The 22,912-nt window shown below is 45.1% G+C and overlaps 1 protein-coding gene across 2 annotated transcripts in view; it reads left to right on the top strand.

Annotated features, from left to right (window-relative positions):
- ABR (ABR activator of RhoGEF and GTPase) overlaps nucleotides 1-22,912 on the top strand; it is a 361,360-nt gene that overhangs the window by 41,736 nt on the left and 296,712 nt on the right. Inside the window, exon 1 of one of the 2 annotated variants that reach the window (XM_066599544.1) lies at nucleotides 17,628-17,688. The exons of the other annotated variant lie outside the window; for it this stretch is intronic. Coding sequence (XP_066455641.1) covers nucleotides 17,628-17,688 — 61 coding nt within the window. Of the gene's footprint in view, nucleotides 1-17,627; nucleotides 17,689-22,912 lie in introns of those variants that run through there. 2 annotated transcript variants of the gene reach the window in all.

The following is a 22,912-nucleotide window of genomic DNA, read 5'->3' as shown; positions in this document are numbered from 1 at the left end:
TTTCCTTGTACAGATGAGAATAGAGCTGATCCCTCTGCACTGTGACAGCCCTTCAGATATTTGTAGACGGCTATTAAGTCTCCCCTCAGCCTTCTCTTCTGCAAGCTAAACATTCCCAGATCCTTGAACCGTTCCTCATAGGACATGATTTGTAGACCGCTCACCATCTTGGTAACTCTTCTCTGAACTTGCTCCAGTTTGTCTTTTTTTTAAAGTAGGGTGCTTCAGTTTTTGTCAATTTGCATTAACTGTAGATTGTTATGAAGAATGACCAGATGAATTGGAAAAACTGTCAGTCATACCTTGCCATGAAAATTAGCTTAATCACAAATACCCCATTTCCACTGTACTTCCCCCTTTCCACAAAATGTTCTGTCATCATCATTTTGGTCATATTCTCATTTGCTCAGGAAAAAGTGATAATTCGTTTGTTCAGATCGTGCAGGCATAAGAATGAAACGACGATTGGCCCGTGTAAACAGGTAGTCTATCATCTATGAACGACTGCCTCTTTCCAGTGAATGGAGGCCGGTGGGCTGGAACAAGCTCCGATGATTGTGAAAACATGGGACCGATCATTGCTGGGACGGCTGTTGGGCGCTTTTGCACTCAACGGCTGTCTTGTGCAAAAAAGCCCTAAGGTTACTTGCAAAAAAAAAAAAAATTAATGAATTGCCCCCCCCCCCCCCAAAGGTGTCCGTAGTCTCTAAGTGCTTTATTATAGCTCATCCACGTGGCCATTTGAATTAAGATGGATTTTTACAGCTTTCACAGAGGATGAAAAAGATTACAAAATTCCATTGTATTAGGCTTTCTCTGAAAGTAAGAGGATTAGGCCTTGTATATACACATAAGATTTTGGCTGCCATATGTACGGAGGCCTCCTGACTGTCGGCAGATGTTAGATTTCAGCATGCCTCATCGTTTTGGTCTCCTGGAAGACACCTCTGAATTAGGCTGGTCTCCCTTTACACGCTGGAATAAGCATACGCACTTCGGTTAAAGGGATTGGCAACTTTTTAGTTTTGGGCAAAGTAGTACAAATTTCTGTTGCATCATTTATTTAAAATATTGGATACTGTGCTGTCCCTGTCCATAAGAATGAAAAGGGTGGCAGACACATGATTTAACCAAGACTGGTTCCGTCCACCCTTGTACAGGTGCAGATACAGGTTCTTTTTGCTGCCTGCATTTGAGTGCTGGAGCAGAGGGAGCAGCGAGGGAAGTGGTCACGTGGTTAAATCTAGTGACTGCCGCCATGTTTATTTTTATGGATGGGGACAGCACCACACCCAGTGTTTGTATTGGTTGGCTGTGGGCCTTGAAATTAAAAGGGTTTCTTCATGACAGCTTTTACCTGTCAGGCAGACACCCCAGCCACAGCCATCCCGAATTGTATGACAGTGGGTGGTTGTGCATGCGCTTACCACAGCTCCACTTACTAAAGTGGGATTGTCCGAGCTAGCTGAGTGTTTCTCCAATGGCCCCATTGAAGTAAATGGAGTAGCAGTGCACATGAGTGGCCACCCGCCACAATACGCTTCAGGACGAACCGTAGTTGGGTGTCTGCAAGACAGGTAAAACCTGCCATGAGACAAACTCTTTAAGAACAGGTAAGCGCTGTCACTTTGTGGCCAGTTTCGTACAAGTGAATCCACACAAGTATTATGCTATAGATAATATAACGTATTTTGATTATTTAAAATTGATACCAAAGATTGTTATGCCCTATTCTGCGGGGTACCAATCCTGACAAGGACGATTCCGCCCAGAACCTAAACCCTAATCGCCCTATTATTCCCTAATGTCAGGGAAAACGGGGGAGAAGGGTAAAAAAAGAAAGGTGTTGGAAAAATGGAGATGCGCACACAGGGTCCAGAATATCTACAATGATACCTGAATAAGAATTTCTCACTTGTCCTCAATTTTTGACAGTCAACTACTCCCTGCTACCTCAAACACACTTTTTGCTTGCCATCACAGACTTGACCCTCTTCTGGATTTTCTCTTTGCACACAAACCAAATATTTAGCGTGTACCCGAACACACCCCCTCCTTGTCTTTTTGTGTCTTTCAATAGTTGAATGCTGGGGGTACGCAAGTCAGAATCTAGGATCCCTTATGATTGTCGGGCCCGCTATCAGTGCGGACAGTGCTAGAAGCAGATGGTGCTGTCAAAATTGCAGCGACCCACCTTGGTACTCTCGGCATAACTCCCACTGAATTAATTGAGGGCTGTCCCTACAGTACCAACCCGGGGCACTGCAAAATAGACGAAGAGATCTGCTTCTAGCACTATTTGCACTGATGGCGGTCCCCGGTATTGGCAGTAATCCCAAGCAGCGGACCTCTAGAAGAATAAACTTGCGGATGGGTCCATCAATAGTAAAAGTCCCGGACAACACCTTTAACAAGCAGAAGACTTAGTTTCATTCATCTCATGTATTTCCCCACCGGACCCATCATTCGCAGTCAATGGCTCCATATTTTCCCCAGTCTCTGAAGTCTGCTACCACAGTAATATTTCTTGAATCTGCTCTCTCCAACTTCAAGCCAGGAAAAATGCTAGTGCATACTGTCCGCTCTTGCCGGGACTTCTGTATAACCTGCTATCCAACACTCTTGTACTCCTATAATCCATCATGAACTTCATAATGTTATCAGTGGCATACAAGGCCATCCATAACCTGTCCCCTCCATACATCTCTGATCCTCACAAGACCTCCTTCTGTGTTCTTCTTTTACCCACTGGTGTCACACAACAATCTCCAAGATTTCTTCCATGCATTCTGCATACTGTGGAACTCACTACTCTAAACAGACTCTCCTCCACCTCCGAAAACATTTCAAAGCAACCTGAAAAGCCCATAGTAGCCACACTGCCAAATGCACAGCGTCTACTCTTGCATGTTGCCCCCCTCCTGCTACCATTGTAGATTTAAGCCTTTGCGCGCTGGATCCTCTTTATCTGTACCAGTCCGTCTATTATTGAGCTAATGGAGAGGTTGCGAAGTCCAACACCATGGGCATCTTACTATGCGTCCATCTGTCCAGCATACAATGCTTGTCTTACTGATGTTTGTACTTATAGTTAAAGCGACCCTTTGGTTTTGAGACCAAATTCTGTCCTAGAACTAGAAAGTGGAGGAGGTATATTACCTGCAGCTGTGCTTCACTGAGGTCTCTCCGACCTACTGGTTTTAGGTTTCGTTTTTTAGATGTCCAACACGATGTTCCAACTTCTTATTCTCCATAGTCCTTTGGTAGTGTTGGACTACCAATGCTCTGTACCTGCTTTTGGATTGTCCAGAGCTGATCAGCACTGGCCAATCTAAGAGCAGCACACAATGTGTAATTAGTTAGATGTAGCAGCCATCTTGAACGGCCAAAAAATGGGACAAGAACCAGAAGATTGGACTTCTAGCAGCAAAGACCAAGTGCAGGTAATACACCCTCTGCCTCCTCCAGCCCCAGAAAGGAATCTTGAACTGAAACTGGAGGTTCACTTTAGAAAGTATTGTATTGTTCTGCACTTTTGACACTTAAATGCCTGTGCGTCTTACATGGTGAGTGTGCTTTAAACAGAAGTTCCTCTGTCTTCTGTTAGGTGACGGAAGTGCAGGAGGGGTTTATGGCTGCAAAGCGGTCCAGAGCATCTTCTCTGTTTTATCTCTGTTCCCTAGGGTCAGTTAGCCGGCCGAGGGTGCTGGAAGGCTTCACAGGATTCTTCAGAGGGGCAGTTGTAAACCATCTCTCCAGCAATGATGAGGCAGGGTAATGGCCAGGGGATGAAGGGTTAGGAGGGGTCTCCCTGCACAGGAATTGTGCTCATTTATGGTCTTATGCCCTGCTCTCCGTTGAAGCAGCGTCTTACCCCCGCTTACAGTCCCAGTGCGATCATCTCCAAGACTGAAGGGTTGCGGGAGCTTGCGGTATAGTATAAACAGTTTTCTAAAATACATTGAGGCAGATTTACTAATTTTAACCATTTAGACACTTACTAATACTGTCTAATTATAATTAGACACTACGAACTTAGGTGGCTTTCACAACTGCGTTAGGGTTAGTTCAGGCTTTCCATCTCTTCTCTGTTTTTGGAGCGGAGAAACTGAAATAAACCTGAAAAAAAAATTCAATTTTTGTTCTCCCTTTTGATTTCAATGGAGTTTTAAGAAAACCGAAAACCTAATAGGACAAAGGCAAACTAATGCCCGGGGTGGGGGGTGGTAAGGCAGTCTGCAATGTTGTTTTCCATCCCAAAAAATAGAAACCTGATGGAATGAAAGCGAACCAATGCCTTTCCGTTTGCTTCCGTCTTTTTGTTTTTGAAACCCCATTGAAATCAATTGAGGAAAAAATGCATCCGCCCCCTCCCCCCCCATTTAATTTCAGTTCCTCTCCTATACAAACGCAGTAATGTGCACATATACTCTGCATTATAGTAAGTACTGCTATATCCTCATGTCAGTTGCATATGATTTTGAAGTATTTTTTTTCTCTATTTTCCGGCTACATCTTAGTTGCGTCTTATCATTCGAAAAATATGATACATCAAAAAATGTATGTGTGTGGGCTATTTTTTTTTAAAAAAATTTATTTCCCCAGTCGTCTCCACGACAGCACCAATTGAGATTGCCTCCTCCTGATAGGACAGGAACATACTGAGAGGTTAAAAGCTCCCCCCCTTCTCCACTTTCCTCAGTGTCTTCCTGTCCTGCCAGGAGGCAGGATCTCTGAGAGGGGCTGGTGGAGAAGCCAGCCAGAAGCTACTCACAGGCGGATCGGAGGGCTGTGGGTCAGCCTGTCCTCCCTTCCAAGCCAGACGACGACTCCCGGGACGCCACATGGGGTGGTAACCCCCGGGCCAGGTTCCTCCCACGGCGGCCCATGGGGGGTACAAAGCGGGAGCCTCAGTCCCCTTCGTCCTCCCTGCAGAAGTTACAGCGCGGCGCTCCAGGAAGCCCTTCGGCGGGGGGCGGGGTGCCGCATCACGTGTCCAGCGCGATGACGTCATTGCGTCTCCATCAGGAGCGGAGGGGGCGGGGCTTAGCGCAGGAGCCGGAAAATGTAAAAAAAAATAAGAACCTGAGAGAAGCCAGAACAAACCAGCACTACAGGTCGCAGGGTGTCTGCAGCATCGGTATAGTAATGAGTGCTCCCGCCCCAGAGACAGCTGAAACCTCAGCCTCAGCGGCCGTAAGTAGCCAGTGCGGCAAAAAATACAATGCAAATATCCAGTGTATTGTGTATAGAAAATTGCATATTTACCCGCAAAAAATGCTTGCTTTGTCAGAGGGATAAAAAAAGACATACCCCCCCAGAACAAAACTCAGAAAATGCGTAGAATGCGGGATAAAACTGCCAGCTACATACCAGAAGCCTCTATGCAAGGCATGCGTAGCTAGGCTAGTCAAAGCGGAATCGGGGGGATTCATGGAGGACGTTGGGAAGCTGGTGAAAGAAGAGGTTAGATCAGCCCTAACGTCACAGCTGGCGCCGCCAGCGAAACGCCAGAAAAGGGCGTATGTTCCTGACGAGCCTTCCGACTCCGAGAGTTCTATCGCGTCGGAGCAAGAGGAACAGGCGGCCGAGGAGTCCTCAGATGAGGAGGACTACAAAAGATACTTATTCCATCAGGACGACTTAACTGAATTGATTAAGTCAGTCAGGGCTACACTAAAAATGGAAGAGCCCAGAGAACCACGTACCTTACAAGATGAGATATTCGGGGGACTAGGGGAGAGGCGCAAGCATACCTTCCCTGTCCACAAGAATATCACCAAAATAATCCAGAAAGAGTGGAGGAAACCAGACGCAGGTTCCTTCTCCGCTAGAGGGGTAAAAAGAAGGTACCCATTCGAGGAGGAAGTTTGCGCAAGCTGGGAGGAGGTACCTAAGGTAGACGTCCCAGTGGCCAAAGTAGCCAGGAAAACGACCCTGCCCTTTGAGGACGCCGCACAGTTAAAAGATCCCATAGATCGCAAAGCTGAGGGCCTTCTAAAGAAATCATGGGAGTCAGCGGCAAACATACTTAGGCCAGGGATCGCAGCCACTTGTGTGGCGCGAACTCTGGGGGTATGGCTAGAACAGCTACACCTAACCAATAAGACGCCGAGGGAACAGATCCTAAATTCCCTTCCGATCCTGCGTATGGCAACAAATTTCCTAGCGGACGCCGCGGCCGAACCTGTCAAACTCTCGGCGAAAGCTACAGCTCGGTCTAACTCAGCCAGAAGAGTGTTTTGGCTGAAATCGTGGTCAGGCGACCTAGCCTCAAAAAATAAGCTATGCGCCCTCCCGTTCTACGGCCAGTTTTTGTTCGGACCGGACCTTGACAAGATTCTAGAGAAGGCGGACGACAAAAAGAAGGGATTCCCGGAAGAAAAGCCACAGAGAGGGAAGACCTTCTTCCGGGCCCCAGTGCAACAGCCAGAGGCCTACCGAGGCAAGGGCAAGACAGGCCGCTGGAGTTACCCCAAGGGGGGCGGGGGGCAGAGGAAGGAACATCCTCTTTAACCCCCACCAGGGGGAGCCAAAGCAGAGACCCTGACGCCACCCCCGTAGGGGCAAGGCTGGGGAGCTTTGTGGATCAATGGGCCGCGATTTCCGAAGGCCCATGTCTCCCAAAGATCTTACAGCAGGGATACCGGATAGAGCTGGTGTCCCTCCCCAGAAGAAAATTCATTATCACGGGAGGCTCCAAACAACAGTTACACCTACTAAGGCAAAGCGTTGGGGACCTGCAACAACTAAATGCAATATCCCCCGTACCGCAAAGCGAGGAAACCCAGGGCCATTATTCCAGGCTCTTCCTAGTAAGGAAACCCTGCGGGAAACAGCGGATGATAGTGAACCTGAAACCTCTGAACACCTGCATCAGATACAGAAAATTCAAGATGGAGTCCATCTCCTCAACGATAAAGTTGATTCCCAAAGGAGCCTACATGGCATCCATCGATTTAAAGGACACTTATTTCCATGTACCGATCCACGAGGGGTCCCGGAAATACCTAAGGTTCGCAGTGGATATGGGCAAAGGAATAGAGCACCATCAATTCAGATGCCTGCCCTTCGGGATCTCCTCAGCACGCACAATCTTCACCAAAATTTATGGCAGAGGTAGCCGCCTACCTGAGGAAGAAGTCGGTCCTAATAGTACCCTACCTGGACGATATTTTAATAATAGCAGAGTCCAGAGAACTCCTAACGAAACACCTGAGGATAGTGCTAGAACTTTTCCAATCCTTAGGATGGATCATAAACTGGGAAAAATCCAGCCTAGCTCCCGACAAACAGAAAACGTTTCTGGGTATAACCCTCGACTCAGAATCGCAATGCTCCTGCCTACCCGAGGAGAAAATACAAAAAATCCGACGGCTAGTCAAAACCTTTCTACGGAGACTATTATGCACAATTCGGGAAGCCATGTCTCTCCTGGGAAGCTTGACTTCATGCATTCCCAGAGTAGCATGGGCCCAGACTCACACCAAAGCCCTGCAAGCCTCAGTCCTATCCACGTGGGACAAAAAGCAGTCCTCTCTAGGGACAAGAATGTACATCCCAAGCGCGGTGAAAACATCCCTGCGTTGGTGGGCATCCCCAGAGAACCTGCGGAGAGGGGTTCATTGGCTACAAAACCCAGCCACTCACATCACAACGGATGCAAGCGCCTGGGGATGGGGAGCGCATGTGGGGAACCAGTTCTTTCAGGGCCCATGGCCTCAAAGGACAAAAGAACAGTCCTCAAATTACAGGGAACTACAGGCCTTATGCCAGGTCCTGCAGCAGTTAGGGAACTCGCTACGGGACCAGCATATAAAGATACTGTCAGACAATATCACCGCGGTCGCCCATATACGACACCAAGGGGGCACAAGATCTCCCACCCTGCAAAACATCGCACAGAAAATTTTCCACTGGGCAGAGGGCCCGATCCTCTCGATCACGGCAACCCATTTGAAGGGGACGCTAAACCAAAAAGCGGACTTTCTCAGCAGGAGGCAAATAGACCCAGGAGAATGGTCTCTCTCCCTGAAAGCATTCAGAATCCTGATCAACCAGTGGGGGGACCCCACAATTGCACCTGTTCGCAACCAGGGAAAATGCCAAAGTAAGCAATTTCTTCTCCCTCCGGCCAGGAGATCGTCCGACAGCAGTAGACGCCCTAGGCAAAGACTGGGGAGAGGGGCTGGTGTACGCCTTTCCTCCTATACCGTTGATCCCCAGAGTCTTACAACATTTCAGAACCCAGGTATGCACACTAATCGTGGTGACCCCCTTCTGGCCCAAGAGAAGCTGGTTCGGTCTTCTAGCAACATTGAGCGTCCAGGACCCAGTCACCTTCCCTACCTGGACAGATCTTCTATCGCAGGGGCCACTGAACCATCCGAGCCTAGACAAGCTCCACTTAACAGCATGGCTCTTGAGGAATCCTCACTAAAAGAGAAGGGATTCTCAGAGAGAGTAGTAGAAACGTTAATGTCCAGCAGAAAAAAGACGACCCACCTGATCTACCAGAAAGTTTGGAGAAAGGTTTTCCTCATGGAGACAGGGAAGGGATCGCGGGGATTCTATCCCGGACATCCCTCTAATCTTAGAGTTCTTGCAGGAGGGCCTAGAGATGGGCCTCTCTCCAAGCACCCTGAAGGTCCAGGTCGCAGCCCTTAGCGCCATATGTTCGCAGACAACAGATGGGTCAACAGGTTCCTAGCAGCAGCAACTAGATTACGGCCTAGGCCCATAAATCTTTTTCCAGACTGGAACCTTAATTGGGCCCTAAGGGCCATGACAACGGTACCATTCGAGCCGATCGAAGCACTACCCATAAAAATGCTTACTATCAAGACCATTTTCTTAGTAACCATCACCTCCGCAAGCGGGTTAGCGAGCTGCAGGCCTTGTCCATTCGCCACCCGTTCCTGAAAATCTCGGACACCAAATTAGTATTTAAAATGGACCCGGTGTTTATGCCAAAAGTAGTATCACATTTTCATAGGTCCCAAGACATAATAATCCCCTCATTTTTTAGTAAACCTAAAAACGAGGAAGAAAAAACCCTAAGCTGCCTGGACGTTAGGAGAGCAGTCCTAGGCTACATAGAGGCGACAAGCCACTGGAAGCGGGACGACAACTTGTTCGTCCAGTTCAGTGGCCCAAAAAAGGAGCAAAGCAGCGAAAAGCTCCATAGCCAGGTGGATCCGCCTAGCCATCATAGAGTCCTATAAGGCCCTCGGGAAGGAAATCCCTTTTAGCTCTTAAAGCCCCTTCTACAAGGGCAATAGCATCCTCATGGGCCGAATATAGCTCAGCCTCGGTCGAGCAGATATGCAAGGCCGCAGTCTGGAAAAAACCCCACACGTTCGTTAAACATTATAGGGTAAAAGTGCAGCAGGACGAGGACATGGCCTTCGGCCGCAATCCCACCCTAGGGAAACTTTAGTTGGTACGTCTCAATTGGTGCTGTCGTGGAGACGACTGGGGAAAAAATAGATTATACCTACCCGATAATCGGGTTTCCAGTAGTCTCCACGACAGTACCCGTACCTTCCCCCGCTAAATGGATAGAAAAGAAACTATAGAATATAATATAAAAAATATATATATATAATTTTATTTAAAAAAAAAAAGAAACAAAAAAAAAACCCCGGTTAAGGGAAAAAATTTAAGTTGAGCTCCTACCCGTGCAATTCGTAGAATCCACTGAGGAAAGTGGGGAAGGGGGGGAGCTTTTAACCCCTCAGTGTGTTCCTGTCCTATCAGGAGGAGGCAATCTCAATTGGTGCTGTCGTGGAGACTACTGGAAACCCGATTATCGGGTAGGTATAATCTATTTTTTCTGCATACATTTGTGCTTTTTTTTATTGTTTACGTGTTTATTGATATTTTTTCATATTTTTGGACCATTACAAAATGTTAAAGGATTCCTTATGTTTCCAAATAATTTCTAGTGGTTCAGCCCTTTTCGATGTATTCTGTATCTGTCGATGTATACAAGTGAATTGCCCCTACTGAGAGAATAATAACATGTCTGACAGGTTCCGTCTCCGTTAGTTTACCCTACACTGAGAATTGTACAAGTCTTGGATATTTCGCATTGCACACAATTTGTAGCGAAGTCGCCAAGCTCCTGGCGTTTAAGACTTCCTAAAAATGTTCCCTCTCTGCCAGCTTCCCCTGTTGAGTAATGCTTGTAATCTTGTTAATTAAAAACAGTTAATCCTCTGTACAAATAAGAAATGAAATAAACAATTTTACATTCGCCAAACTTTTTCTCTCCCAGTAAAAGAAAAAAAATTTATCAGTTTATTCCAGAACTCCCTGCTGTCATTCTGTTTAATTGAGTACCAATTAGACATCACTGTTTTAAGTGGTCCGGAGATGCTTTTATTATAAAGATGCATTGCTGTTATATGTTTCATGCCGCACTGGAGAATTTGTAAAGAATGTTTATTATAGCTGCGGAGGGGTAAAGAAGCTGTAAAGTTTCACATCTGAGCTGTAGCTAGATAATGAGGTCATCTAATATTGTCTGTGTGTCTAGTAGTATCTTTCATGTTGGAGGGCTTGTACTCCATTGGCCATTTTTGTATTCTTCCAGTAGCTGAAGACTGCCCCATACAGTGCTTATGTAGCCCTCTGTAGGGCGGTTTTCAGCTGGCGCTCTTTTTCATATCCGTTTCAATTGTTTGTATTATGCTTTAAGTCTTATGAAAGTGTTGAATCATATTTTATGTATCGTGTGCATAGCAAGAAGTACGTGTACAAAAGACACCTTGTAGTTTTACTAACAGGCTCTCAGGCGCTGAGCATACAGCTTTGTTATAATTAACATTTGTAATGGTTTCTGAATATAGAAGTATCACACATGCTGTAGACTTTGACTAATTGACTTTGTGGGGTTGTTACACTATATAACTTCTTGCATTGCAACAATAAAACAGAAGAACTTGGAAACATTACTTAAGTGTTACTCATTGTACTCTATATACATCGTCTATATATAATTAAGCATACTTAATTGATAAAACTAGGATACCCCTTGAGTGTCACCTAAATTAAGTGATTAATGGTTTTCAAGGTTTTTGGATTTGGATTTGTGGGACTTTGATATTAATTGCCTATTCTTTTATCAGCTTGATGTCTGTGTGTATGGGTCTGACAGGATAGGGGATAACTTTATGATTGTGGGAGTCAGTCTACTCGAACCCCTACCGATTCTCAGAATGGGGGTTGTGTTGGTCCTAGAGTGAATGGAGCAGAGGTAGAACAGGTACGCTGTTTCAGTCACTGTAATGACCACGCTGGAGGTTGCCAAAGCGCTTCAACTCCATCTCTGGTGCTGCCTTTGAAGTGGCGGTGCACCTTCGTGACCTCCACTCCATTCGTTCAGGACCTGGGATCAATGAGGTTCCCAGGGGTTGGACTCTCACTGATAAAGTTTACTCCCATTCCTGTGGATAAGGAGTAACGTTTTATAACTTGGCACAACCCCTTTAACTTGAATGGGACTGCGCTGCAGTACCAGGTAGAATCGCTATGAAACCGATAGAACGGTGTTCATTAAATAAGGAAGTTTCAAGATAGGTCATCCATATCCAAGTCCTGGAAACCCTTTTAAGAGGGTTGTGTGAAGATAGTAATCCTTCTGTCATAGGGAAGGGTTCCCCGCTTGGTTACCTCACCACCACCACCTATGGCTGGAATGCAGAACCACTCATTGGCAGGATGGCCATTAGTTTAAGGTCAATAGACTGGAGCCAAATTTGCGTGAGGATCATCTGCATGACTGTGCTCCAGGCAGAGGTAGTTTCCGAAGGCATGGGAACTAGAGAGGAAGGGCTTCTACTACTTTCTGCCAGATCCACCTTTGACTTTATGAAACCTACCCGATGCTAACAAATTATTTCATACCGGCTGAAGCTCTACACCAGGTTTGACCTGCAGATTTCCATGGCTGCACTTAATGCATTGATATATATTTTGCTAATTTTTAGGCTCCCTATTGGATATCCTGGGGTATTATTAGCAGTCTTAAATTTTGGAACGGTTTGATAAATATGGCCCACAACACGGACCCTCTTATGCCATTTACCTACAACACATGGGCATGTTGATGTCAAGTAATGGATTTACTTAGCTTAACTAATATGTTCTTGATGACATTAGTTGAATTGTAGTATTATAATATACAAGTAAAAGAAAAAAAGGACTCCCTGTACCCAACAAGCTCTTATTCTCTGTGGTTCGGATGCGTAGAATCAGCTGTGTGTTCCTTCTCTTAAGGAGTTGAGCCCTTTGTGTGCCGTCTCCGGTTTGGAAAACCACAGAACAAAGGATCTGCAGCCAGAGTAATGCGAGATGCTCTGGGGTACAACTAATCATTAATGTTTTCACAACAGCGTTTTTGTGTAATTGCTGCTTTGCTTCCAGCCTCCGGGCTCGGGACCAAAGCAGTGTGTGTATGAGGCATGAAAGGGATGGGTTATGCATAGAGCTGCAGTACCTATGCTTGTTAACCTCCACGGCTCTGACCGTTCGGGACTGGCAGGGAAAGGCAATGGACCACTTACAAACCCGGTGCATATTGAGTTCCAATGCGTGGCAGGCCATAGTTAGTGGAAACGGTCATCATGTAAACAACATGAAACTGTTGGGGTCTATGTATGTGTACAGAGGGCAAGCTTTTTTCAGCAGTGAAAACAAAATTATTCCTCCTTTTTAGGCCCCAAAAAGTTTTTTTCTTTCTCTCTCCAGTGGATTCAGCGCTGAAATCCACATTAGAATCGGCATCATTTTTACCATTGGAATTAGTGCTTTAGTTAATGCAGCATGAATTGAAACTTAACCTATGGTTTAGATAGCAATTAGCATGCTCAATTGACAAAACCTCCCTCCTCCCCCCACGCTCTATCTAATTCTCAATTTTTCCTGAGCTGTTCGGTGTAGACTAACTGCTATGATGTTTCCCATACACTGCACACAGAGCAAAGGAGCTTCTGCTCCCCTCTCTCTCTCTCTGTAGCACATCCTCAGAAGCAACAGCATCATGGAGGACATTATACAGCAGTACTCTGTAGTGTAGTGATAAATCCACTAGTGAACTAGCACTAGAACTTTAAGCTTTGTCTCTTCCTCTATAGCTGTTCTCTCCTGATAACTGTCTTCACTGAAGACTAATCTTAGCAGTGTATTGATAGTATTTGATCAGCACTGGAAGCATTATATAGTTGGGAGCAGATTACCCCTTAGCTCCCCAGGATATTAAGCCGAGCCTGCTCCATACATGGTCTTTGACAGAGGACACCTTGCTACAACAGCTGAGATTAGAGTTCCCATCATTATCAGCTGTTAACCCATTAAATGTCCATGTCAGTTCTGACAGCAATGTTTAAATGCCTCTATTGGTATTCAGGGGTCCCCGACACACAGACATCATGAGAGGTCTGTGTGTCATGGCAGCCTTCTAAAGGCCTCCAGGGCTACTATGTGGTTCTGCCTGTTAAGATGTAACTGTGGCCTGTCTTACTACAATGCTGGCAGAAATGCCATATACTGAAGTATAGCAGTATATGGTATAAGTGATCAAATGTTTGCAGGATGAATGGAGGGAAATACTAGCTGAATTGTATCAGACGTTTGTAGAAAGTATGCCACGGAGAGTATCTAATGTCATTAGGGCTAAAGTAGGCCCCACTAAGTATTAACATATGAAAATAAATGTTTCTTTTGATTTTTGCTGTCCATTTTACTTTTGTGTGTGTGTGTATATATATATATATGTTTGTGTGTGTGTGTGTGTGTGTGTGTATATATATATATGTTTGTGTGTGTGTGTGTGTGTGTGTGTGTGTGTGTGTGTGTGTGTATATATATGTATATATATGTATGTATATATATATATATGTATATATGTGTGTGTATATATATATATATATGTGTATATATATATAGTGTATGTGTGTGTGTATGTGTGTATGTATATATATATATATATATATATATATATCATATTCTTTCAGGGCTCTTAGGGGGAAATTTACTAAGCCCAGCATTTTATGCACTGGCCTTAGTACAATTTCATCGGCACACTGTGTGCTGAATATTTGATGAGGCACGTGCCACTTCATGTATTCGGCGCATCCCCGGCAGTTTTGTGTGTCTAGATAGAAGTATACGCCAGGCCTGACGTGGCGTAAATTATACGTAAGTCACTTGGTCCAGGGCGGCCATGACAAAGCCAGAAAAGCAGGCATTCGGTACAGAAAGGAGAAAAGTTTCACATTTTTGCACAAAAATTTGCGCGAAAACTTTTTCGCCAGCTACTGGTCTGAAACATTTCAAAAAAGTATCCCATCATCTATAATTACACTATTCTGCAAGCGCTGATGATGGTGATGCGCCTGTGCGCCGCTACTTACCAAGATGTAAGAGCAGCGAATCCGTATGCTTGGGTCTTTTTTGCATAGTCCTCATCTCCTGACTGATCTTGTGCCGTATACAGTAATGGCGTCGTAGACTAGTGTAATATCCTCCTTCCTCCCCGCACTATGCCGCAGTCTGTAGCATTTATTTATACATTTCTATGCTGGTGAATTATTTAGGAGCACTGAATTATATACCGGTGTGGTTTTTGTTAGCTGTGTATTGATGCTATTGTATGACTTATGGCATAAATTGTGGAAACCGGCGAATCCTTGTGGGGATGAGTTTTATATCTGGAATCTTGGGTCCACTTATGTATGTTAATTGCATGAGCCGAACTATGAATAAGATATTTTGGTTTATGGTTAGTATTGGTGCGTTATTTATTATATATATGAGGTCTGATGTGTTTGTGGGATCTTCTGGGTTATTGGCTGAGAGGATGTTAAATAAAGCTGATGCAATTGGGTCAGAGCATCGATATCCGCGCCACTAACAATACTTTACTCAATAGCCGCCTTAGTGGAGTTGTCATCCCCAGCAACAGTTGTGTCACAGAACAATGCCAGTTTGGCACTACGGGCCAAAAAAAGGGACAGAAACGTTAAATTCTCTGCCATATTATGCAGATTTTTTTTCAGACAGTAAATTAGAACCGCAAGGCATATATGAATGAAGTCCAGTATTTACCGTGAGTCGGCAGTAGTCTAAGACGCACCCAGTCTCTTAATTGGTTCAGCTTTTTACATTCTCCACCCCTGCAGCCCTTGCCTCTTCTGATTGGCTGATGTGTATAACATAAGCCCCCACAACAGGCTCTCCAGAAAGCTAGTACATGGAGAGCTGATTTCTAAAGCAGCAAGGGTGGGACTGATTATAAAGTACAGATAACTAAACCAACTGTGAGAAGAATGGTAAACGTGAAACCGCCATATACATACTGAGGCTTGGGGATCATTCAGACTGGTGTATGCAAATTTAGTTTGTGAAAAATGGACCAATTTCACTGCGTTTGTTTGTGTGTTCCAAACATTCTTGTTGCATACTATGTTTAAACGAAAATAAGCCCTAGCCGGATTTTCGGGAAGGCTTGAAATATAAGCCCTACCCCAAAAATAAGCCATAGATGCACTTCATTTAAAACAAAAGAACTAAATTACCTAGCAGGCTCGGTCCAGGTCCCTCCCACTCCTCTTCATAGTTCAAATGCGCGCTTCCCCGCAGTCCTCGGTGCTCGTACATCACTTCCTGGTTATAGGGTTCATAAATCCCGCCTCCAGGAAGCGATGGCTGGGATTGGTTAATCCAGCACTGTATTGATTGGCTGAGCAGCGGTCGAAAAACCAATCGCATCCATCATTTCCTGGAGGTGGAATTTATGAATCCAGTAACCAGGAAGTGATGACTGAGCGCCGAGGACTATGGGGAAGTGCGCACTGGAGCTCTGTAAAGGAGCGGGAGGGTCCTGGATCAGGACCGAGCCACCTAGGTAAGTATAATAAGACTTAGTGCCTCTTCTGGGGTAAAGAATGTTAGACAGGGTCTTATTTTCGTGGAATGCAATTTTTATGTCTGTCATCCTTTTTTTTTTTTTCTTTTCTTTTTATGGGTGTAAAAAAAACCCACAAGAAGGGCCGATGCGGTTTGCGTTGCATTTTACTGTACTTTTACTCCTCGCAGGGCTTGTACATTTGCGCACGGGACTCAAAGACACGCCGATTGAAATGACTAATTCGTCTGAGTTCCAGATGTGTTCTTTTTCCAGCGGAATTATGCAGTGTTTCACATTTCTCCTTGTGTATTGGTGTGGAAATGCGCAGAAAAGCGGAATGTTCTGGTTTTTTTTGCGTCTGAAATGCACGCACGAAAATAATGAAATGTGTATGAACCTATTGAAATCAATGGGTTCTATTCTCTGCATATTCGGCATGCAAATTTTTAGTGTGCTAATATGTCCCTGTGAAGCCGGCCTAAACCGTAAAAAATACGAACAGCACGCAGACCGGAAATATGCGTGTGTCAATGGGCCCTCGGGAAGGAAAAGCCTGGAGGATCACATTAGGTCTGTGGATATCCATGTGAATGCAACAAGTTACTCTATAAACGCTTCCCCTATTCTACAGCTCCAAGTTCAGTGTTGATGTCCCTTTAAATGGGAATCCGCCAAAGATCTTCTCTATTAGGCCAATAATAGTGGCTGAAATTAAAAACCTATTTGTTTTAATGATATAGTCTGGTGTCCGCAGGCGTCATCCTCCCAGCGAGCTCATCGATTTGTTGGCTGACACAGTAGCAGTTCTGCTTACAAGACTTAACACATTTGTGCAGACACAGGATTCCTTTTCATTACAGAAAGCAAGTACTGCTGGCACGGACGGCGGCTAATTGGTTAACACACTTGTGGTTTCCAGCAGGTTTAAAGGGGAGAGAAGGTATTGGAGAACCTCCATGCATCTCAGCAGCATAATTGCCGTCTAGCGTCCCCCAGTCTCTGCAACAGTGGTCTTCTTTTGCAGATAAGCGTTGGGTATTGCTGCTACCATGGAGACCCTCATACAATGAGATCATCTTATCAAGGGGTTTCCCTTGACAAAGTAGTAGTAGTGGGATTTGCAGTCATGATAATGCAGAACTAGGCAATCGGCTTCATTCTTGTAGGGGGGCTGGATGCGGGCAGTGGTCCCCGGCAGGTGCCTGGAGGGAGCACAGGCTCTATAGTGAGGACACGGCTGATTACCATCTGCATCCAAGGGGAAAACCATCCGCCCATCTGTCAGTTTCAGGACAGAGCTTCCCTTAACCCACCCCCTTCTCCCTTTCCACCTAACGCAGCAGCCCCCTCCCCTGCATCCTCTCAGTGTAAACACACAGAGAACTTCAGGGGCACAAAGCATCAGCCCTCTCCCTCCATTCATGCCTGAGCTTGCAGCTTTTTAGCATCCTTGGTGCCTAAGGATCCTCCATCCTCTGCTGCTTTCCCACCTCCTACCTTCTGCCATATACACTGAGCTCCTCTTCCTCTGCAAAGCTTTGGCCTGTCCCCTGCAGCGTTCTGCGCTTTTTTTTTTTTTTTTCACCTAGCGCTCCCTCAATGAAACGCTTACCTCCCCAAGCAGCTGCCCTCCAAGCCTGACCATCTTCCCTGGGGTCACTAGTCTCTGATGAAATGCAAGTTGGGATCTGAAAGACTTCCTGAATCAGACACCATGGAGCCCGTGAGCCACCAAGGAATGCCTCGTCTCTCCTGGATAGATACTCTTTACAGCAGTAAGTATTCTGGAGGTCTTCACGGTAGATATGTTATATCCGTCATTCTTCTATTCATTCATACGCGATATGAAACACTTACGGTTCGCATTGGCTTAGTGCAGACACCTTACAACTACCTGAGTACTAACTCATCCTTGACGCTCTTCCTAAAAGCTTAAGACTCGGTCAACATCGTTTATTGGCACCTTTTCCATGTCTGTATTTTGTATCGCGCATTTCTTGCCATGTGTGGGTCATTTGGAGAATTAAACCGTTCGTACATATGGGCAGCGTGCCATATGTACGGGCACGGGAATCTATAGATGAGACAGAAGGGTGCCTAATACATATGTTCTAGTTGTGTATCATGAGAGGTGTGATTTCCTGTGGTCTGAGACAGTGTGTTGGTTTATATATAATGGATACATTGTTTCAAATCGTATCTACTGTCATTCTGCTGCTCGATGAGCTTTTTGCAGTCGCTTTCCTTTAGACGTGGCCTGCTTGGTTAATAATTTGGGTTTTTACCTTTGTGCTATGCAGTGAGCTTGTACACAAAATGCTCCCGGCCCCTCTTACTTCTCCCCCCCTACGTGATCCTGTTCACATCTGGTATTCTGCGCTCATTTGCTCCCAGCTGGGGCTGGCATCGCTGTGCAAATGAGTCTGGCATGGGATTGATCAGCTGTCTGCGCTTGTCTAGATGTGTGGCAGACCCAGGCCCTTTGATTCCCTTTTCCCTGCAGACGTACAGTATATGTGCGAGCGTGCGTGTGGAATGTATGGAAATCCATACAGACGTATACACGATTTAGGGGAGAATATGTAATGTTGCATCAGCCTGCGTACTCCTCCACTGCCTATGTGTAGGCATAATACGTAGGCATAACGTGTGGTTAACGAGCCTGGAGGTTTGCAGGGATCCCTAATTACCAGTTTGCCTATGTGCATGAGATTTATATGAATATTTGGGCCAATCCTATAGAACGGTCGTGTATTTTATTGTCCTCTGTGAAGTGGATCCTGTCCAGAAAATGACCGCACAGCGAAAGGGTGGGCAGCACGGATACATTGGCGTTCTGTCTGGGTTCATAATTATGGATGACTTGGTTTTATCTTATTAATATTCTAATCAAAACTTGTCATTTGCATTCAGAGGGCGACTGGGGACGGCTATAGACTGGAACGGAATAAATACTTGCGCTGTCATATTCCATCAGCTGAGATTGATGGGATGATCTACAACTAATTGCTGTGTTGCATTTCAATGTATTTTTATTTTTTGTCAATTTTTTGGGGAAAAAAAAACCCTGATGTTTTGATGGCACAGGGCGCAGCATTCTGCGTGAGTGCCATTTTTTTTGACTGACAGCCTTGTTTTATGCTGTGCTGATGGCTGTCTGCTGAGGGAGCCGGTTAGGGAGGGAGCATTGCTGTAAAAGCAGCGTCTGAAAGCTGTAAAATTCCTGTATTGCGATTTTATTTATTTTTTTGTAAACACCGAATCGCCTGGAAAATGACCCGGCGCTGTGTCTTATAGATGTGCGTTGGCGTCATCGGTGATGACATGACACTGACCTACCGTGCTGCTTGCTTAGTGGTGATCATGTGTTGTGCTGGTGCTGTCATGTATGTATTTGTATATGGGTACTGATTACATATTTAGGAAAATGCGATTTAATTGGGCAGCAGTAATTACTTTTCATTCTAAGGGCTGTCTCAAGTGCGGGTTTTTTTTTACTGCGCATATATGTGGTAAACTTTACTTTACTTTCAACTGTGCCTCATAGACAGCGTGCGAAACGCACACAAAAATAGGAAGCATGTGTTCACTTGGCGCAGATACACGCCCAGATAGTGCATGGGCATTGCGTACTAATGTAAAATGCTTGTGCGAGTGTAAATAAAAATCATCTGTTTTGCAGCGACTTAAGCAGGATTCGCACAAGCATAAACCTATTTGCGTGCTTTTTTTGCAGAATTGGGCATTGCATATTTTCATGTACCTTTTGCACACGCAGGTCGTCCCTCTCATGGAGCCAAAACGGCTCTGACCCGTTGAGGTATGAGCTCCACAAAACCTCTGAAGATGCCCTTTGGTATCTGGCACCAAGACGTTTTCAGCAGATCTTTGAAGCCCTGTAAGTTGTGATTCGGGGCCTCCATGGATCGGACATGTGTTTTCCAGTGCGTTTCACAGATGCTCGATCAGCCTGAGATCTAGGGAATTTTGAGCCCAGTCAACACCTTAGACTGTCAGGTTCCTCCAACCATAGTTAAACAATTCCCAAACAATCTTTACAGTATGTCTGGATGCATCATCCACTGCCAGAAGGGAATGCCATGAATGGATACATGTGGTCTCCAACCATATCTAAGCAGATGGTATATGTTATAATAAGGCTTTGAGCTCCTGGCATATACGTCATATTTGTCGATAGTACTCCATTCGCCTGATAGAGGCCGAAAGAGAATGTCGTAATAACCTCTGTTTGACTGGGCTTCATCTGTATACGTTCCTATTAAGCAGCAGACTGCATATTTCCTATATACTGGGCTGCCATGAAAGGTATAGATCAAGAAATCTTCCTGACATCACACGTGTGACAATGGGCTTGGACATGGTGTGCACAGAGCCCAACAACCACGTGAATGCCGAGGTTTGTCAGCAGAACACACTGCCGGTGTTGGCTTGCTGCCTTCCTGTAGTGTATGCTGGCGCCATCTCTTCTCCAAGGAAGTGTTGCACATATATGCGGCCGTCCACTTGATGTAGAGGAAAACATGATGCGTGAGATCGGGCCACCTCCGTTCATTGCTGCCAGGTCCAGTTCTGATATTCACATGCTACTGGTAGATGCTTTTGGTGGTGGACAGAGGTCCACATGGGTCACTGGTTCACCGGTTGTCCTTTTTTGATAGGTATGAACGACTATATACTGAGAAGACCCTACAAAACCTACTTTTTTAGAGATGCAGTGAACCAGTCATCTAGATATTGGTCCGTGTCTAATTCTAAGGCTGAGTTCACACAGGGGCTGGTCTGCAGCAGAAAGCCTGCCTCCACAGCCGCGCCATTTTGGGCGGGTTTTATTGCGTATTTTTGAGTGAAATTCACCCCCTCATTGAGAAGAGGTGAATTCCGCTGCGGAAATGGCAATAAAAATGACATGCTGTAGAAATGAATTTCGCACCACATGTCAATTTCCGCATGAGTTTTGTGTAGATTATTTTTAGTTTGTAGAGAAGGTTTTAAAAATCTCATCCACTTCGCTGCCATTATAAATGCCACAGAACTTCCGTGCAGAACGCTCCGCATTGAAATTCCACAGCGAAGCTGCCCTGTCCGGACACCCCTCCCCCTCCTTAGACAGGCACAATAGGATCATATGACTATATGGGCCCGCGTTAGCATAGTGTTGCGCAATAAACAATTTTTATCTGCGCATCGGCATATTTTACTGTACTTTTTGCGCCTGCAAGGCATGTTCTTTTGTGCCGGCAAACCATGACACACCAATTTAAATGGCTAATTAGTCTGAGTTCCAGATGTATTCTTCTTCCAGCGGAATTACACAGCATATCACACATCTCCTAGCATATTTTGTGCGCTTTTGTGCCCTCCCTTTGACTTCTTTGGGAGTCTTTGGTGCGCAAACGTATAGGAAAACAGAGAAGGCTGTGTTTTTGCTTGTGTGACAGAAATGCGCGGGAAATACGTGCAAGTGGTCGTTAATGGGTTCTATGCTCTTCGTATTGCATGTACAAATAGGTCCGTGTGACACCATCATATTTGTGCATGCAATATGCAGAGCATAGAACCCATTAACTTCAATGGGTACGACCAGTGGGAGATACTTGGTCTTTTTCTTTTTTCCCCCCTGCTTTTGAAACCTCAGAACTGACTCTTTAAACTGCCCTTTGTTGCCTAACATATTCTACCTCTCTTCGGGTACAAGTGTAAAAAGCTAATCCATGTTTAAAAAGGAAAAAAAGTGCCCTTAATCATCAATGAGCATAAAAACTATTGCACACAAAAAGAATCATAGAATGGTAGAGTTGGAAGGGATCTCCAGGGTCATCGGGTCCAATCCCCTGCTCAGTGTAAGATCACTAAATCATCCCAGACAGATATTTGTCCTGACTTTGTTTGAATACTTCCATTGAAGGAGAACTCGCCACCTCCCGTGGTAACCGGTTTCACTCATTGATCACCCTCACTGTCAGAAAGTTTTTTCTAATATCTAATCTGTGTCGCCTCCCTTTCAGTTTCATTCCATTGCTTCTAGTCTTTCCTTGTACAAACGAGAATAGGGCTGATCCCTCTGCACTGTGACAGCCCTTCAGATATTTGTAGACAGCTATTAAGTCTCCTCTCAGCCTTTTTTTTGCAACCTAAACATTCCCAGAGCCTTTAACCGTTCCTCGTAGGACATGATTTGCAGACCGCTCACCATCTTGGTAACTCTTGTCTGAAGTTGCTCCAGTTTGTCTGTCATTTTTTAAAGTGGAGTGCCCAGAACTGGACACAGTATTCCAGATGAGGTCTGACTAAGGAAGAGTTAGAGGGGGATAATTACCTCACGTGATCTAGACTCTATGCTTCTCTTAATACATCCCAGAATTGTGTTTGCCTTTTTGGCTGCTGCATCACATTGTTGACTCATGTTCAGTCTATGGTCTATTAGTATACCCAAGTCTCTTTCACATGTGCTGCTTAGCCCAATTCCTCCCATTGTGTATGCGTTTTTTTCATTTTTCTTGCCCAGATGTAGGACTTTGCATTTCTCCTTGTTAAATACCATTCTGTTAGTCGCTGCCCACTGTACAAGCTTTTCTAGATCTTTTTGAATACTCCCTCTCTCTAACCTAGTGTTAGCTATCCCTCCTAGCTTTGTGTCATCAGCAAATTTGATCAGTTTCCCATCAATTCACTTCTCCAGATCATTTATAAAAATGTTGAACAGCAGTGGGCCTAGGACAGAGCCTTGTGGTACCCCACTTGATACATTCTTCCACATGGATGTGCAGCCATTTATGACCACTGTTTGAGTACGATCACTCAGCCAGTTGTGAATCCACCTAACAGTTGCCTTGTCAATCCCATATTTGGTCATTTTTTCAATAAGTATGGTATGAGATACTATGTCAAATGCTTTACTAAGGTAAAAAAAAACTATATCCACAGCATGCTGGCTCTGGTTAATTACTCTATTTTCATCCAAGTACTTGCATACATGCT

The sequence above is a fragment of the Eleutherodactylus coqui genome, chromosome 4 (genome assembly GCF_035609145.1).
Source record: "Eleutherodactylus coqui strain aEleCoq1 chromosome 4, aEleCoq1.hap1, whole genome shotgun sequence".
Classification (NCBI taxonomy): domain Eukaryota; kingdom Metazoa; phylum Chordata; class Amphibia; order Anura; family Eleutherodactylidae; genus Eleutherodactylus; species Eleutherodactylus coqui.
This window is presented reverse-complemented; position numbering and strand designations above follow the sequence as displayed.